Source organism: Haematobia irritans, chromosome 5, assembly GCF_050003625.1.
Source record: "Haematobia irritans isolate KBUSLIRL chromosome 5, ASM5000362v1, whole genome shotgun sequence".
NCBI lineage: Eukaryota > Metazoa > Arthropoda > Insecta > Diptera > Muscidae > Haematobia > Haematobia irritans.
The window spans coordinates 71,645,899-71,664,350 of NC_134401.1; the positions used below are offsets into that span (position 1 = coordinate 71,645,899).

Genomic DNA, 18,452 nt, shown 5'->3' on the forward strand with positions numbered 1-18,452 from the left:
CAGCATGTTATGCTTAAAACAAGTTAGTATATGAATCGAAACAAATATAGACCAAAAACATGCCAGATGCAGACCAAACAAAGAGCAGCTCAGAATCAAGCAAAAGCCAAGAGCAGAGAGAGAAAACAGAAACCAATCATACAAGAACAAAGCAAATGAATTGAAACTGAGTCCAGATCACTTTCAAACCAATCTTCAAAACAGGATAATACACGGAAACCGGTTCGCAAATTTGTACTAGGTCGATCCGAATTGAAGAGAAAACAAATTAATTTGTTTCGAACTCGAATGTATTCTAACTCAAAATAAAATCAAAGTTACCCAATGTATAAACGAGTATAAACTAAATTCAAATAAAATTACAATTGAAATCAAGTTAAATACCACTTAAAATCAAGTGAAGTTCAAACTAAATTTCAATTGAATTTGATTTGGTTAAAGTGAAATTAAACCAAACCAAATTAAATTAAATTAAATTAAATTAAATTAAATTAAATTAAATTAAATTAAATTAAATTAAATTAAATTAAATTAAATTAAATTAAATTAAATTAAATTAAATTAAATTAAATTAAATTAAATTAAATTAAATTAAATTAAATTAAATTAAATTAAATTAAATTAAATTAAATTAAATTAAATTAAATTAAATTAAATTAAATTAAATTAAATTAAATTAAATTAAATTAAATTAAATTAAATTAAATTAAATTAAATTAAATTAAATTAAATTAAATTAAATTAAATTAAATTAAATTAAATTAAATTAAATTAAATTAAATTAAATTAAATTAAATTAAATTAAATTAAATTAAATTAAATTAAATTAAATTAAATTAAATTAAATTAAATTAAATTAAATTAAATTAAATTAAATTAAATTAAATTAAATTAAATTAAATTAAATTAAATTAAATTAAATTAAATTAAATTAAATTAAATTAAATTAAATTAAATTAAATTAAATTAAATTAAATTAAATTAAATTAAATTAAATTAAATTAAATTAAATTAAATTAAATTAAATTAAATTAAATTAAATTAAATTAAATTAAATTAAATTAAATTAAATTAAATTAAATTAAATTAAATTAAATTAAATTAAATTAAATTAAATTAAATTAAATTAAATTAAATTAAATTAAATTAAATTAAATTAAATTAAATTAAATTAAATTAAATTAAATTAAATTAAATTAAATTAAATTAAATTAAATTAAATTAAATTAAATTAAATTAAATTAAATTAAATTAAATTAAATTAAATTAAATTAAATTAAATTAAATTAAATTAAATTAAATTAAATTAAATTAAATTAAATTAAATTAAATTAAATTAAATTAAATTAAATTAAATTAAATTAAATTAAATTAAATTAAATTAAATTAAATTAAATTAAATTAAATTAAATTAAATTAAATTAAATTAAATTAAATTAAATTAAATTAAAATTAAATTAAATTAAATTAAATTAAATTAAATTAAATTAAATTAAATTAAATTAAATTAAATTAAATTAAATTAAATTAAATTAAATTAAATTAAATTAAATTACATTAAATTACATTAAATTACATTAAATTAAATTAAATTAAATTAAATTAAATTAAATTAAATTAAATCAAATTAAATTACATTAAATTAAATTAAATTAAATTAAATTAAATTAAATTAAATTAAATTAAATTAAATTAAATTAAATTAAATTAAATTAAATTAAATTAAATTAAATTAAATTAAATTAAATTAAATTAAATTAAATTAAATTAAATTAAATTAAATTAAATTAAATTAAATTAAATTAAATTAAATTAAATTAAATTTAAATTAAATTAAATTAAATTAAATTAAATTAAATTAAATTAAATTAAATTAAATTAAATTATATTAAATTAAATTAAATTAAATTAAATTAAATTAAATTAAATTAAATTAAATTAAATTAAATTAAATTAAACTAAATTAAATTAAATTAAATTAAATTAAATTAAATTAAATTAAATTAAATTAAATTAAATTAAAATTAAATTAAATTAAATTAAATTAATTAAATTAAATTAAATTAAATTAAATTAAATTAAATTAAATTAAATTTAAATTAAATTAAATTAAATTAAATTAAATTAATTAAATTAAATTAAATTAAATTAAATTAAATTAAATTAAAATTAAATTAAATTAAATTAAATTAAATTAAATTAAATTAAATTAAATTAAATTAAATTAAATTAAATTAAATTAATTAAATTAAATTAAATTAAATTAAATTAAATTAAATTAAATTAAAATTAAATTAAATTAAATTAAATTAAATTAAATTAAATTAAATTAAATTAAATTAAATTAAAATTAAATTAAATTAAATTAAATTAAATTAAATTAAATTAAATTAAATTAAATTAAATTAAATTAAATTAAATTAAATTAAATTAAATTAAATTAAATTAAATTAAATTAAATTAAATTAAATTAAATTAAATTAAATTAAATTAAATTAAATTAAATTAAATTAAATTAATTAAATTAATTAAATTAAATTAAATTAAATTAAATTAAATTAAATTAAATTAAATTAAATTAAATTAAATTAAATTAAATTAAATTAAATTAAATTAAATTAAATTAAATTAAATTAAATTAAATTAAATTAAATTAAATTAAATTAAATTAAATTAAATTAAATTAAATTAAATTAAATTAAATTAAATTAAATTAAATTAAATTAAATTAAATTAAATTAAATTAAATTAAATTAAATAAATTAAATTAAATTAAATTAAATTAAATTAAATTAAATTAAATTAAATTAAATTAAATTAAATTAAATTAAATTAAATTAAATTAAATTAAATTAAATTAAATTAAATTAAATTAAATTAAATTAAATTAAATTAAATTAAATTAAATTAAATTAAATTAAATTAAATTAAATTAAATTAAATTAAATTAAATTAAATTAAATTAAATTAAATTTAAATTAAATTAAATTAAATTAAATTAAATTAAATTAAATTAAATTAAATTAAATTAAATTAAATTAAATTAAATTAAATTAAATTAAATTAAATTAAATTAAATTAAATTAAATTAAATTAAATTAAATTAAATTAAATTAAATTAAATTAAATTAAATTAAATTAAATTAAATTAAATTAAATTAAATTAAATTAAATTAAATTAAATTAAATTAAATTAAATTAAATTAAATTAAATTAAATTAAATTAAATTAAATTAAATTAAATTAAATTAAATTAAATTAAATTAAATAAATTAAATTAAATTAAATAAATTAAATTAAATTAAATTAAATTAAATTAAATTAAATTAAATTAAATTAAATTAAATTAAATTAAATTAAAATTAAATTAAATTAAATTAAATTAAATTAAATTAATTAAATTAAATTAAATTAAATTAAATTAAATTAAATTAAATTAAATTAAATTAAATTAAATTAAATTAAATTAAATTAAATTAAATAAATTAAATTAAATTAAATTAAATTAAATTAAATTAAATTAAAATTAAATTAAATTAAATTAAATTAAATTAAATTAAATTAAATTAAATTAAATTAAATTAAATTAAATTAAATTAAATTAAATTAAATTAAATTAAATTAAATTAAATTAAATTAAATTAAATTAAATTAAATTAAATTAAATTAAATTAAATTAAATTAAATTAAATTAAATTAAATTAAATTAAATTAAATTAAATTAAATTAAATTAAATTAAATTAAATTAAATTAAATTAAATTAAATTAAATTAAAATTAAATTAAATTAAATTAAATTAAATTAAATTAAATTAAATTAAATTAAATTAAATTAAATTAAATTAAATTAAATTAAATTAAATTAAATTAAATTAAAATTAAATTAAATTAAATTAAATTAAATTAAATTAAATTAAATTAAATTAAATTAAATTAAATTAAATTAAATTAAATTAAATTAAATTAAATTAAATTAAATTAAATTAAATTAAATTAAATTAAATTAAATTAAATTAAATTAAATTAAATTAAATTAAATTAAATTAAATTAAATTAAATTAAATTAAATTAAATTAAATTAAATTAAATTAAATTAAATTAAATTAAATTAAATTAAATTAAATTAAATTAAATTAAATTAAATTAAATTAAATTAAATTAAATTAAATTAAATTAAATTAAATTAAATTAAATTAAATTAAATTAAATTAAATTAAATTAAATTAAATTAAATTAAATTAAATTAAATTAAATTAAATTAAATTAAATTAAATTAAATTAAATTAAATTAAATTAAATTAAATTAAATTAAATTAAATTAAATTAAATTAAATTAAATTAAATTAAATTAAATTAAATTAAATTAAATTAAATTAAATTAAATTAAATTAAATTAAATTAAATTAAATTAAATTAAATTAAATTAAATTAAATTAAATTAAATTAAATTAAATTAAATTAAATTAAATTAAATTAAATTAAATTAAATTAAATTAAATTAAATTAAATTAAATTAAATTAAATTAAATTAAATTAAATTAAATTAAATTAAATTAAATTAAATTAAATTAAATTAAATTAAATTAAATTAAATTAAATTAAATTAAATTAAATTAAATTAAATTAAATTAAATTAAATTAAATTAAATTAAATTAAATTAAAATAAATTAAAATTGAATTCAAAATAAATGAGGAATTAAGAGTAAAAATTTAATATGCAGATTCAGTATTGAATTCAATATTAACTCAAAATTAAAATTTAAATTTAAATTCAAATATAAATTCAATTTCAACATTCAAAGTCAGATTCAAATTCGAATTTAAATTCAATTTCAAATTAAAATTAGAATTAAATTTAAAATCAAAATTAAATTAAAATTGAAATTGAAATTGAAATACGGTTAAAAATTAAGATTAAATTAAAAATTAAAATTAAAACTAAAACTAAAATTAAAATTTGAAATCGTAATTGAATTTAAATTAAAATTTAGATTTTAAAATTAAAATTCAAGCTGAAAATAAAATTAATATTGAGGTTAAAATTGAAATTTAAAAATTAAAAATATAAAAAAATAAATATATTAAAATTAATATTAAAATTAAGATCAAATTTTAAATTAAAAATTAAACTTGAGAATTTCTAGTTTAAAAGATTTGAAATTGAAATTAACAATGAAGTTGAGTTTGAAATTAAAATATGAATTAAAAATTTAAGTTAAATTTAAATTGAAAGTAAACTGTTCTTAAAATAAATTATATTTTATTTAATAAAAATTTAATTTACAATTACAGTCAAAAATAAAGTTTAAAGTAAAATTTAATTTCTATTTTAAAGTTCGTGTAAGCAACACACATACCTGTGGGCGGGTAAGCTAGCTTATGGCTATTATGAATGAATCTGGAAAGATGAAAAATGAAAAAGAAAAAAGTTAAAGGAATTAAAGAAATAAATATATACAGAGTAAATACTAAATTGCATAATGTAAAATGAAAAGAAAGTAAATACAAATACAAATTAAGACTAAAAATTAAAAAAAAAAAAGCAAACGCCAGATTTAAATGTCAATTTCAAATTTCCAATCTAATTTCAAAGTCAAATTAAAATCAAAACTAAAAAAAATTAAAATTAGAGGCATAATTAAAAATATAATTTAAATTAAAGTTGAAAGTAAAAATTGAAATTGTAAATTAAAAACGAATGTTAAAATTTAAGTCGAAAATGAAAGTATAAAAAAGGAGATCGGAAAAGTACAGCGGGCTGGAATTATAAAGCTATTTTAATTAATAGTTTAAGTTCCGAAAAAAACAAACTAGATTATTGGAAATTCCGTAATTGTTTTTGAGAGTGTACTTGACATTCGGAAAAGTAAAAATTTGTTCATCCCAACAAACGCAAGGCTGAGCATTTTTCATAGGTAACTCCATATCAATTTAAAAGAGAATCCCATCTTCGGGTAGATACTATGTTCGGTTTTCGAGTTGAAAACCACTTTATTTTCGCGATTACTTTTCCTTAAATAACCAAAATTATAAATGAAAACAAACTTATTCCTGTAAAGTCTTGCCAATATCTAGAGGAACAAGAAACTACGCATCAATTGAGTTAATTGGTATGCTTTATATTGAGCTGTTTCAATAAAGTAACCACGAAAATTTCAACGCGAAAAGCGAACATAGTACTTACCTTTCAACATTAATTCAAATAGGCTTGCAAATTGCTTGCTTTCAACAAATTTGCAAATAGGTTTGAAGCATTAAAATTAAATTTAGTTTGGAAAGGTGCTGCTAATATGTTGAGAAATCGTTGCTAACGTTTTGAATTCTATTGTTGAGGGTAATGTCTGTGTTTTTTTTTTGTTGAGAACGCGATTTTCTCAACAATTTATGAAATTGAGTATTACCCTAATCATTTAAAGCAATGTTTGAAAAATTTTTGAAATTTAGTTTTTTTCAAACGTTTGTGTTTATTGGGATGTTACCGCGAGATCACTGTATTTTTGTTTTTTTGGTTTCACGTTTTTGCTATGCATTTACAGTTGTAAGCATGACCACACACACACACACACTTCAGCGCCAATACCTTTTGTATTTCATTTGTTTTTAGTTCTCCGTTTTTTAGTGTACATTTTATTGGCAGCACTTCACTTTTATATATTTTGGTTTATTCACAATTTCATATACATATTTAATGTATTTTTCAGTATTTATTTTGGTTCACTATACTTACCCTTTCTGTTGTCGATTTCGGCGGTTGCATGTACTATGAATGAAAATCGAGTCATTCACGAGGAGTGGGTATCGATTTTCATTTGTTAATTTGGAAATCGATAACGATATAACGTGTGGTAACGTATGTGCGTAACGCATCGTTGACGTATGTGAATAGGTATGATACACTAAGCCAGGGTATAACAAATAAGGTAGTGCCATTTGTACAGCTGGTATACAGTATTCATTAAAGAGTATTGTTATTTTTATTATGGAAATGAAAGGTGTATTTTAATGTTAAGTTTTAAACGCACTGTTTTCCCTCCCATCCTCTGACAGTGATGTTCAAAGGATGGTTGGGTTTGTCATGTGCGCCCAGTAGTTTGATTGGTAATACTACCCTGCCAACATTTTTTGAATTTGGGGGCGCTTCTGAGAATCCCCAGTACGTCGAAAACAATCATATACGATATCAAAAACTCGTCGGAAAAGCGCCGCCACTATTGAGAAGTTGTACCACGCCAAGTTACTACAAAAAGGTTTCGCATGAGTGCAATTATTAGGTGCCTTTATAGATCAATTTAGAACGACGCCAATAAGAGACCCTCCAAACAATCAGAAAAAGCACATTTTAAGATAGTGGTAAAAGAATCATTGTGGTCGAATAAAACACGTTTGTTTAGATATTTATTAATTTGATTAATCATTTACAAATTCTTAAAAATATAACATTTATACCACTATCACATCACATTTAACATAATTTTTTGCATTAATGATGATGTAGAGTTACAAGTAGCGAGTTACATGTTGCAGCGTCTATCAGCCAGTGTTTTTATTCGATGTCTGTAAAATATTTGAAAAACAATCACTTTATTCCATTTGGAAAATCAAAAATTGTTCACCAATATATTTTTCACAATTTTAAGCGTAAAATCTATGTTTTCAGAACTTTATTTTCGGTTTTATTTAAATAAAATATAACAAGCTGGTTGCGCTTGGCGTTTCACAAAAAATAAAATGGCTTTTGTAAAAGTAGTGATGGCAAAATACATGTATGAAGTACATTTTGGACTTTATGATATGCTGCCCCCCATCACAGTAGGATGGTTGTAGTGACATTTACGAGTCTGTGGTAGCGATGAAGATGAAATGGAACTTTGAAATGCTGGCAGGGTATGGAGGCCAGCGCCATCTACCGGTACATGAGGAAATAGGCAGAGGGAGAGAGGATAGATGACAGTATAAATTCTCTGTGCAGTTATGACAGACAGATGATTGGTTTCAATGGTGTTTTGGAAATTGGGAAGAAAAATGGCTGGGAAAGCTTGGGATGATGGCGAATGGAGCGTCAATAATGGAGGTTTTGATGATTGAAGCGTCAGATTATTCTGGTTTTGGACGCGAGCGAGTGAGGTTGATGGTTGAAGAAAGTGCGGTTATTGTTTTTTTGAAGTTGTGAAAGTTTGCCTAATGTTCCCAAAAGTCGTTTAAATAAAAACACAACAGGACAATCGAAACAAATATAAACAAATGTTTATCTTTTTTTATTGGCAAATGAAACTGTTTATTGTGCTAAATATTGGCAAGATTCGATGCTACTGTGAAATAGACCTAATGCTAAACTTATACATTGAAAAAGAAAAGTTAAAATAGACTTGAAACTAAACTTAAAAGCTAAAAGAAAAGCGAAATACAATTAAAAATTAAAAGAAAAGTAAACAAACTTAACAGCTAATCTTAAATGCTAAATTATAAGTAACCTGTAACGAAAGAAAACAAGAAGAAGGAGAACTTTAATAAAAGAAAATAAACTATAATAAAAAGAAATAAATTATAAAAGATAAAAAGACAACCTGAAAAAAAGAAAGAAAGACATTTTAATTAAAAGGAAAACCATCAATCTAAACTACTCCTATACTCACCGAACGTCCACCTCCATTTAACACCTCATTTGCGGCCCCCAGCGTTCCCGGCAGACAGGATTCTGATGACCCTTGTGACCCATTTCCATCCATTGCTAGGCGTTGGTATCAATCATCGTTGTCATCATCTTCAGTTGGGTGTAATTGCGTTGCGCTGGTCATCCTACAGCGCCCAGGTACCGTGAATGTTTCCTTTTCTTTTGTCTGACACGAACTTGGACAGGTACATGATTTAGACCTTGACGGACGGACGGACTGGTACATTAAACTTCTGTGAATAAAACGGGGAAAAAGAGATTCATTAATAATTGAATTTTTATCTAGATTCACTAGTTTATCTATAGTCTGTTCGGGGGATTACATTAACGCCTGGGAAGTTTAAATAGTGCCGTATTTGGGCAATAGTGTTAGGCTGAGCTCACCCTAGGACTTGGTTTAGTAATTTAAGGACTGGTGAATTGTGTCCTCCAGTGATATGTATAATGTGCTCCCCATAAGACCTGGAATGGACCAGTGAAGAATGCAAAAAAATATATGAAAACAAGATCTAGTTTATTGACAGAAAGTTATACTGGTTGATGTTACGCTATACTTACCTTGACGGACGGACGGAAAAGACAGGAAACGAAAAGGAGGAAGACGGTTTCATCAGTTATTCCTGGAAAATAAAAGAAAAACAATAATTAGTAATAGAATTTTTATATATTTTGTTTTTGGGTTTTGTTTTAAATAGAAAATATTGTTAGAGTTAGTTTCAATAAAACCTTAAAACTTTTATAACGTTATGGATTGAAATATTGGCGTGTAAAAATGAATTTAAATATGGAGGAATAAGGGAGTTTAAAAGGGGAAGGTAAAAGGTGATTTGAAGAACAGGTGAGTAGCATTTGGGGTGTCCCGAGTTGATGGGCCACGGGGACACCATGGTTGGGGAGGGTCAGGCCACGGCATGTCTTGGAAAACCGGCATGCCGGCAAGCCAATATGGGTGGTAAGTTGTGTGGATGTTAATTTTTGTGATACGTACTTGTTGGTCTTTGTGCTGTCCTCCAAGCTGGTTGAATGTTTTGTTTTTTTGTCAGCTGCCAGAGGACTGAGTTGCCAATGAACCGCGCCCCATAGACTGAGCCAAAAGCCGGCAACACCGATCAGCAACCAGCGTACGGCAACTCGGTTCCTCCCTCCAGATGGCAGTAGCCTCCGGGCTGTGACAACGTAAAACCAAATGTTTTCAAGATTTATTCGAGCTTGTGATGAGGTAACTCAGTTCGACGCGAATTTTCAAACTTTGCCGGTTGCAGATCATACTGTATTCACTTTAGATGTGGAACGCAGCGAAATAAAATCGTTGTGGACCAGTTGCAAACAAGAATATGAAAACCTTATGAAAAAGAAGGAGATTCTACCAGATATTGATGACGGATCTAAAGAATCATCACAAGATTCCCCAAATGTTTCGGACAAGGTTAGTGCCAAACTTAAGTATGTGGAAATTTATAGGACTTATGTGAGATGTCTTGCGACTATCAATAGTCTAATAGAGACTAAACGAAAATCGCCCTCCACGTCCGTGCATAATGATCCGGAGGTTCAGCTTATTAATAGAACTAACCCCATACAATTACCGCCCTGTGATACCGATATATTTCGGGGGGACTACGTATCATGGCCGTCGTTCCGTGATCTCTTCACGGCACTATACATTAAAAATCCCCGCTTAAGTAATGTTGTCAAATTGTACCATTTACGTCAAAAGACCTCAGATGAAGCTCGTGAAATTGTGAGCACTGCCCCTTTGACTGACGATGGGTTTCAGATAGCTTGTACAATTTAGTAGACAGGTTTGAAAATAAACGTATTTTAATTAATGCCCAATTGAAGCAGTTGTTCAAGTTGCCCACAGTCAAAATCGAATCGGGGACAGAGATTAAAAATTTACAAAGGACCATGAATGGATGTATTAATACTCTGAAAATGTTAAATATTGATGTAGGTGGGTGGGACCCTATGTTTGTATTTTTATGCTCTACGCACTTACCAAAAACTACTTTGGATCTCTGGGAGCAATCCTTAGATAAAAGGACAGAAATTCCTATGTGGTCAGATCTTGATGCATTCTTAACGAATCGTTATCACAATTTAGAATCCGTGTCAGATATAAAAGATAATACTGTCCCTATATATACCCAACCGAAAGATTCAAATCGGAATAGGACCCAAGGGAAAAATCGTCTTAAGGCCCTTAATACAGGGGTACATTCTAACGCTTGCCCACTTTGTTCTCAGGACCATGTAATCCGTTTATGCCCGGTTTTTTTCGGAATGTCAGTTGACGACAGATGTGCAACATCCAAGAAGTTTAAACTTTGCTTTAACTGTTTGGCTAAATCACATAGCTCTAAGACTTGTAAAAGTAAATTTTCATGTATGACTTGCAAACAACGCCATAATACCCTACTCCATCGTACCCAGGCTATAGTGACCAACCAGGTTAACCAATATTCACCCCCTCGGGAAACCCCAAGTATTTCGGACCATAGTTCTCCGATTCCCAGTACATCGCTTGGCCCCTCCGTGACCCAATCTTTTGCGTCTAGACTAGGAATGATTTCGAAAGATACCGTGTTGTTAGGTACAGCAATGGTCTATGTTTGTTTCGGCGATGTGAAATTGATGGTTCGTGCCCTTATTGATTCTGGTTCACAGGCGTCTTTCGTCTCTGAACGAGTTCAACAAATGTTACGAATTAATGTCCGTAAAGTGAACACGGAAATCACAGGTTTAAATGACGTTGTAGCCGCCACTTCTAGAAAAGCCTGTACTTTAAAAATTCGATCACGTTTCGATATCACATTTGAGGCCGAAGTCGATGCTTTTGTAATTCGCCGTTTGGCAACTGATTTACCCTCTGTGCCGATGAGTTCGACGCTCAAAGCCAGTTTAGGAGAACTCTCCTTTGCAGACGAATCAAATCATTCCAATTCTCAAATAGATTTGCTTTTGGGTAGCGATGTATACCCTATCATAATGTTGCCAGGATTAAAAAAGGACCCAAATGAATCATTATTGGCCCAACAGACGGTATTTGGGTGGATTATTACTGGTACAGTAAGTAACCACCCCCCAAATTCTCAAGTATGTTCCTTTTTTAATGCGATTAGTTTAGAGAAGAGCATTACGCGATTTTGGGAATTAGAAGAGCCCCCAAAAATTTTAAAGACTTCACAGGAGGACAATTTTTGCGAGGAGTTGTATACAAGAACAACTTTTCGAAACTCGGACGGACGATTTGTAGTGTCTCTGCCATTTAGGCCTGAGTATAATAAAAGTTTGACTCTTGGCCCGTCTCGACATTTGACTCTTTCACAATTCCTACGAAATGAGTCACGATTATTAAGAAATCCCTTATATAAAGAAGACTATGATTCCGTTCTTCGGCAATACGAAACGATGGGTCATATGTCCCCCATTTCCAAAGATAGTGCAAATGGCATTACAGGTACATACTACCTTGCCCACCACGCAGTGGTAAAATTGAGCAGCACCACCACAAAACTTCGCGTTGTTTTCAACGCCTCCAGCCCATCCGCTAATGGCAAAGTTTAAATGATATGCTTTTTCCAGGCCCGGTTCTTCAGAACGATTTATCAACCCTCATTTTAAAATGGAGACTTTTTAAATTTGTCTTTAATGCCGACATTGAAAAAATGTATCGGTAAATTTTGGTAAATCGTCAACATACCCCCTTTCAACGGATACTTTTCCGATGTAATATCTCCGATGAGATAGCTGATTTTGAATTGAACACAGTTACCTTCGGTGTCAACTGTGCCCCTTACCTGGCCATACGGACCCTATTAGAGCAGGCAAGGAAATCTAAAGAAAAAATTCCTTCTGCCTCGAATATTATAGAAAATTTTATGTACGTCGACGACGTGCTCGCTGGAGCCCACAGCATCCCAGAAGCTATGAAATCACGTGATGAGCTTATTCACGTGCTCAAATCCGCAGGATTTCCGTTACGCAAATGGACTGCCAATAATCAACAGCTTTTAAGAGATTTGCCTCCTAATCATCTCCTTGATGATCATTTTCTTGATCTTACTGAAAGGAGCACTACGAAAACTTTAGGTTTGCGGTGGAACGCTGGTCTCGATTTCTTTTATTTTGATGTACCGCCCATACCTAATGACAGACACACTACTAAACGATCTGTTTTATCCAACATTGCCCGCCTTTTCGACCCAGCTGGGTGGTTGGCCCCAAAAATTATAGTTGCCAAAATTATTATGCAACAAATTTGGGCGGATAAAATAGATTGGGATACTCAGCTCAAGCCACATACTTTGAAACTGTGGAGACATTTTACAGAAGATTATCCTCACATTACAAAAATAAGGATTCCAAGATGGGTGCAGTTTCATCCCACTTGCTCAGCCCAACTACACGGTTTCTGCGACGCCTCTGAGAAGGCGTACGCAGCTGTGGTTTATCTTCGAATTACAGCCCCTACTGGTAAAATATTTTGCAACTTACTTTTGGCAAAGACAAAAGTTGCCCCCTTATCCAAAAAGTCAATTCCTCGTCTGGAATTGTGTAGCGCGGCTTTATTGTCCAAAATTATGCCCCCTGTTATGCGAAATCTTAATATGTCAATGAATAGTATCTATTTATGGACAGATTCCACTATAGTTTTGGCATGGCTACAAAAGCCCCCTAATAATTGGAACACATTCGTGTCCAATAGAGTTGCCGCTATAAGTGAGGACATTGGAATCGAAAAGTGGAATCACGTCATATCCAAGGACAACCCCGCCGATATAGCTAGCCGGGGCACAACTGTAGAGTTACTGCAGTGTCATGATTTATGGTGGCCTATCTGGCTAAGGCAACCAACAACATCTTGGCCCAAATCAATATCGAAATCTGAACTGACGACTGACGAAGAAATAAAATTACCCAAGTCCTTCATTTTGAGTACACAGTCTAGTATCGAGATTCTAGATCGTTTTTCAAGTTTTTCAAGAATGTTGCGAGTCATCAGCTATGTCTTCAGATTTTATTTTAATAGTCATCCAAGAATTAAACAAAAATTCAAATTTTCTTCTACCGACTTGATTGCTACTGAATTGAATTTTGTAAGGCACCGATTAATTTTATTGAGCCAGGAGAAATATTTTTCTACGGAATATCAGACTCTTCAAAATGGGGAGCCCATCAAAGGGAATAGCAAATTATTATCCTTAAATCCGATCATAGACTCCACCGGTTTAATGAGAGTAAACGGGAGGTTAATAAATTCTCCTTCGCTAAGTTTCGAAGAAAAATTTCCAATCTTGTTACCTTATAGTGCAAGGTTTACTCGTTTGTTAGTAGAATTCACCCATCGTTTGTCCATTCATGGTCAGAACCAGCTAGTGATGAGACTAGTGAGAATGACATATTGGATACCCAAATTAAGAAACTTAGTTAGAACAGTCATCCATTCTTGTACAATTTGCACCATCGTGAAACAAAAACAAACACAGCAGATTATGGCCGCTTTACCTTCGGAGAGGACAACACTCTCCCGACCCTTTTCAACGACGGGGCTGGACTTCGCCGGCCCTTTCGAGATAAAGTCCTATACCGGCCGTAAATATGTCCTGACTAAAGGATACGTCCTTGTTTTTGTTTGTTTTGGCACAAAGGCCATACACTTGGAGGCCACAAGTGATTTGTCCACACCTGTATTTTTGGCAGCACTCGACAGATTTATATCCCGTCGCGGCTGCCCCCGCCTTTTGTATTCAGACAATGGCACAACATTTGTTGGCGCATCGCGTGTATTGTGCCAACGCGCCCAAGAGGTGCTGAAAACTGTTTCCTCGAATGTAATCACCACTCATGTGGAACAAGGTCTAGAATGGCGATTCATACCTCCCGGAGCCCCACATATGGGGGGTCTCTGGGAGGCTGGAGTGAAAAGCTTTAAAGCTCACTTGAAAAGAGAAGGAAGAAATCTCAAGTTCACTCTAGAAGAATTCAGTACCCTTCTAACGAGAATTGAAGCATGCCTCAATTCTCGCCCAATCAGCCCTCAAAGTGAAGATCCTTGCGATATGACAGCTCTAACCCCCGGTCATTTTTTGATTGGAGCCCCTATTTTGGCTCCACCCGAACCTGACGTTTCTAATCGCCCTATTGGTCTTATAAATAGGTGGCAGAAGCTTCAAAGACTCCATCAAAACTTTGCCCACAGATGGAAGGACGAATACTTGAAGGAGCTTCACCGCCGATATAAATGGCAATATCCCCAAAGAGAGGTAACCGTAGGTGATTTAGTTATAGTGCGGCAAGAAAATTTGGCGATTAGGTCGTGTGCAGAAAGTGTACCGCGGTGGAGATTCCCTAGCTCGAGTAGTTGACGTTGTGACAACGAAAGGTGTCATAACACGGCCTATAGTAAAACTAGTAGTTCTTCCAATAGATAAACAGTAAAGGGTGATTCTTTTGAGGTTAGGATTTTCATGCATTAGTATTTGACAGATCACGTGGGATTTCAGACATGGTGTCAAAGAGAAAGATGCTCAGTATGCTTTGACATTTCATCATGAATAGACTTACTAACGAGCAACGCTTGCAAATCATTGAATTTTATTACCAAAATCAGTGTTCGGTTCGAAATGTGTTTCGCGCTTTACGTCCGATTTATGGTCTACATAATCGACCAAGTAATGCGATTGTGACCAAGTTTCGCACTCAGTTTACTTTATTGGACATTAAACCAACCACACGAATGCGTACAGTGCGTACAGAAGAGAATATTGCGTCTGTTTCTGAGAGTGTTGCTGAAGACCGTGAAATGTCGATTCGTCGCCGTTCGCAGCAATTGGGTTTGTGTTATTCGACCACATGGAAGATTTTACGCAAAGATCTTGGTGTAAAACCGTATAAAATACAGCTCGTGCAAGAACTGAAGCCGAACGATCTGCCACAACGTCGAATTTTCAGTGAATGGGCCCTAGAAAAGTTGGCAGAAAATCCGCTTTTTTATCGACAAATTTTGTTCAGCGATGAGGCTCATTTCTGGTTGAATGGCTACGTAAATAAGCAAAATTGCCGCATTTGGAGTGAAGAGCCGTTCAAGAACTGCCCATGCATCCCGAAAAATGCACTGTTTGGTGTGGTTTGTACGCTGGTGGAATCATTGGACCGTATTTTTTCAAAGATGCTGTTGGACGCAACGTTACGGTGAATGGCGATCGCTATCGTTCGATGCTAACAAACTTTTTGTTGCCAAAAATGGAAGAACTGAACTTGGTTGACATGTGGTTTCAACAAGATGGCGCTACATGCCACACAGCTCGCGATTCTATGGCCATTTTGAGGGAAAACTTCGGAGAACAATTCATCTCAAGAAATGGACCGGTAAGTTGGCCACCAAGATCATGCGATTTGACGCCTTTAGACTATTTTTTGTGGGGCTACGTCAAGTCTAAAGTCTACAGAAATAAGCCAGCAACTATTCCAGCTTTGGAAGACAACATTTCCGAAGAAATTCGGGCTATTCCGGCCGAAATGCTCGAAAAAGTTGCCCAAAATTGGACTTTCCGAATGGACCACCTAAGACGCAGCCGCGGTCAACATTTAAATGAAATTATCTTCAAAAAGTAAATGTCATGGACCAATCTAACGTTTCAAATAAAGAACCGATGAGATTTTGCAAATTTTATGCGTTTTTTTTTTTTAAAAAAGTTATCAAGCTCTTAACAAATCACCCTTTAGAACTTTGGTGTTTGTTCCCATTTATTTGTCCAACTACTAATTTATATATTTTTTAGCATGCCGAAAGATAACCATCGCCGATCTCGCTTACCATCCACCAATAATCACAAGATCAACAAGAAAGTTTCTGGTCCGGAAAATTCGTTAAAACCCAGAGGTGACTGCCGAATTTGTGATTTAAATCACCCCCTAAGAGCCTGTTACAAATTTCGTTCGATGACAGTTTCTGAACGCTATGAAATTATTCGGAGATATCGCTACTGTGAAAATTGCTTTGCACTGTCGCATCGGTTGGATAAGTGCGAAAATGGCAAAAGATGTTATCGTTGTGGTCAAAAGCATAACTCAATGCTGCACGAGGATTCTCCTGCCAGAGAAACTCGCCCACTCACTCCTCATTCGACTTCAATACAATCCCGAAGTGTTTTCCAGCGCATAAAAGCATTGCATCCGACTGCAGTTGTTCAAATCAAATGTAAGGACGAATGGTTGAATGTACGGGTTTTGATCAATCCGTGTGAACCCACAAGCTCTATTGCTCCCTGGATGGTTTCAAAATTCGATTTTGAAGTCGAAAAACTTGGTGACATACGTCTTTGTCTTTTCTCCATGAGATCACGAACATCCGATGCAACCATATTTCTTGTTCAAGCTAAAATATCTGAAGAGTTGCCCTACTCGATGCCACACGAAGATATCGATCATAACGTCTCAAAGAACTATCAAAATCTTACCCTAGCAGATCCTATCTTTTATAGAAAAGCTAAAATCAATGCTATTCTGGGAGCTGAAATATATCAAAAAATAATTCTGCCTGGTCTGATATCTGGAAATCCTGGAAATCCTATCGCTCAAAATAGTTTACTTGGTTGGATATTGACTGGTACCTTCGGCGTGTAAAAATTATATTATTGTCTCGTTTATAATGAATTATACTATTATTTTGAATTGCCATTAATTATTGCTCAATCACATATTTTTGCACATTTATCTTCGAAATGTATCTGAACTTATTGAATTTTGATGTCAATCTCACTTTTGTATCTACTCGAACAAGTATCTTAACATTACATTGATCCTTATTGCGGTGACACCGCAAGGGGGGCGGAATGAACAGACCGAATATTCTGTTATCATACATCAATGCAAATTGAGTGATTTCTTATTCCCTTTCGTTATTTTGTTGTCTCTGTGTCTTCAAAACTCTCCAAAACACAAACGAGAGCTATGCATAAAATAGAAAGAAATAGCATTGTTCATTCTGTGAGAAACACTCGAAGAGGTAAATACAAGTCGTCTCCCCCCATTTTGTTATACCTACAGCATTTTGAATAAACTCTAATTGGAAATCGATTTTGTGTTTTTTATTTCATCACTGCTTTGGAGGTACTCTTTCGGGATTTTGAATCCAGCTTATTACAGTCCATCAACCCAACATTATATATAATTGTGATCATTTTCAAAGTAATTACCCTAATCTCAAAAAATTGGTTTCATAAAAAAATGCATAAATGAAAACTGTAAAAAACATCATACATAACCTCAAAAGTTTGTTGAAAAATTGTCATATGAAATCATATTGTGTTGACAAAAAAGAAAAAAAATAAGACCACAAAGTCAGAAATTTGTTGCAGAAGTCCAGTTATAATTTGCAAATTTTTTGCCTAAAATTTACAGTTATAATTCTCAAAATATTGGTATTTTTCATTTTCTTCCCTTTACATTTATAAAAATATATATTCTTAATTCCGTCATTTCACCCAATCCGTCAATACATCAAAGCAGTTACAGAAACAGACAAGTGCAACAAAATTTTTTTTCTTCTTGTTTACCCAAATTCTTAAATCACCCACTCATTTGTTTCGGCATTTTCATTATTATTTCATGTTTTGCACTGCTTTCTTACAACAAAAATTTCGACGAAAGCCCCACAGAAAAGAAACGTCAGAAAAAAAAGAAAAATAAATAAATAAATAAAGAAAATCGGCTGTAAGAAAGATTCATATAACGAAATTTGTAAAGAGCAGTAATTCAGCAAAGCAGTTAAACTCA

General features: G+C 28.2%; 2 protein-coding genes and 1 long non-coding RNA gene across 3 annotated transcripts in view; 2 read left to right on the top strand and 1 right to left on the bottom strand.

The window, feature by feature from the left end:
* Cap-G (Chromosome associated protein G) overlaps positions 1-18,452 on the top strand; it is an 84,532-nt gene that overhangs the window by 54,809 nt on the left and 11,271 nt on the right. The window lies entirely within an intron of this gene.
* On the bottom strand, positions 8,124-8,760 carry LOC142238548 (uncharacterized). The gene is made up of 2 exons (XR_012722755.1): positions 8,635-8,760; positions 8,124-8,565 (listed from the first exon to the last, which is right to left on the bottom strand). It is a non-coding gene; the product is annotated as an uncharacterized LOC142238548 (long non-coding RNA).
* On the top strand, positions 8,674-17,753 carry LOC142238545 (uncharacterized). The gene is made up of 2 exons (XM_075310233.1): positions 8,674-8,810; positions 16,457-17,753. Exon 2 carries the CDS (start codon positions 16,458-16,460, stop codon positions 17,298-17,300), a length of 843 nt encoding a protein of 280 aa, XP_075166348.1. The 5' UTR covers positions 8,674-8,810; position 16,457; the 3' UTR covers positions 17,301-17,753.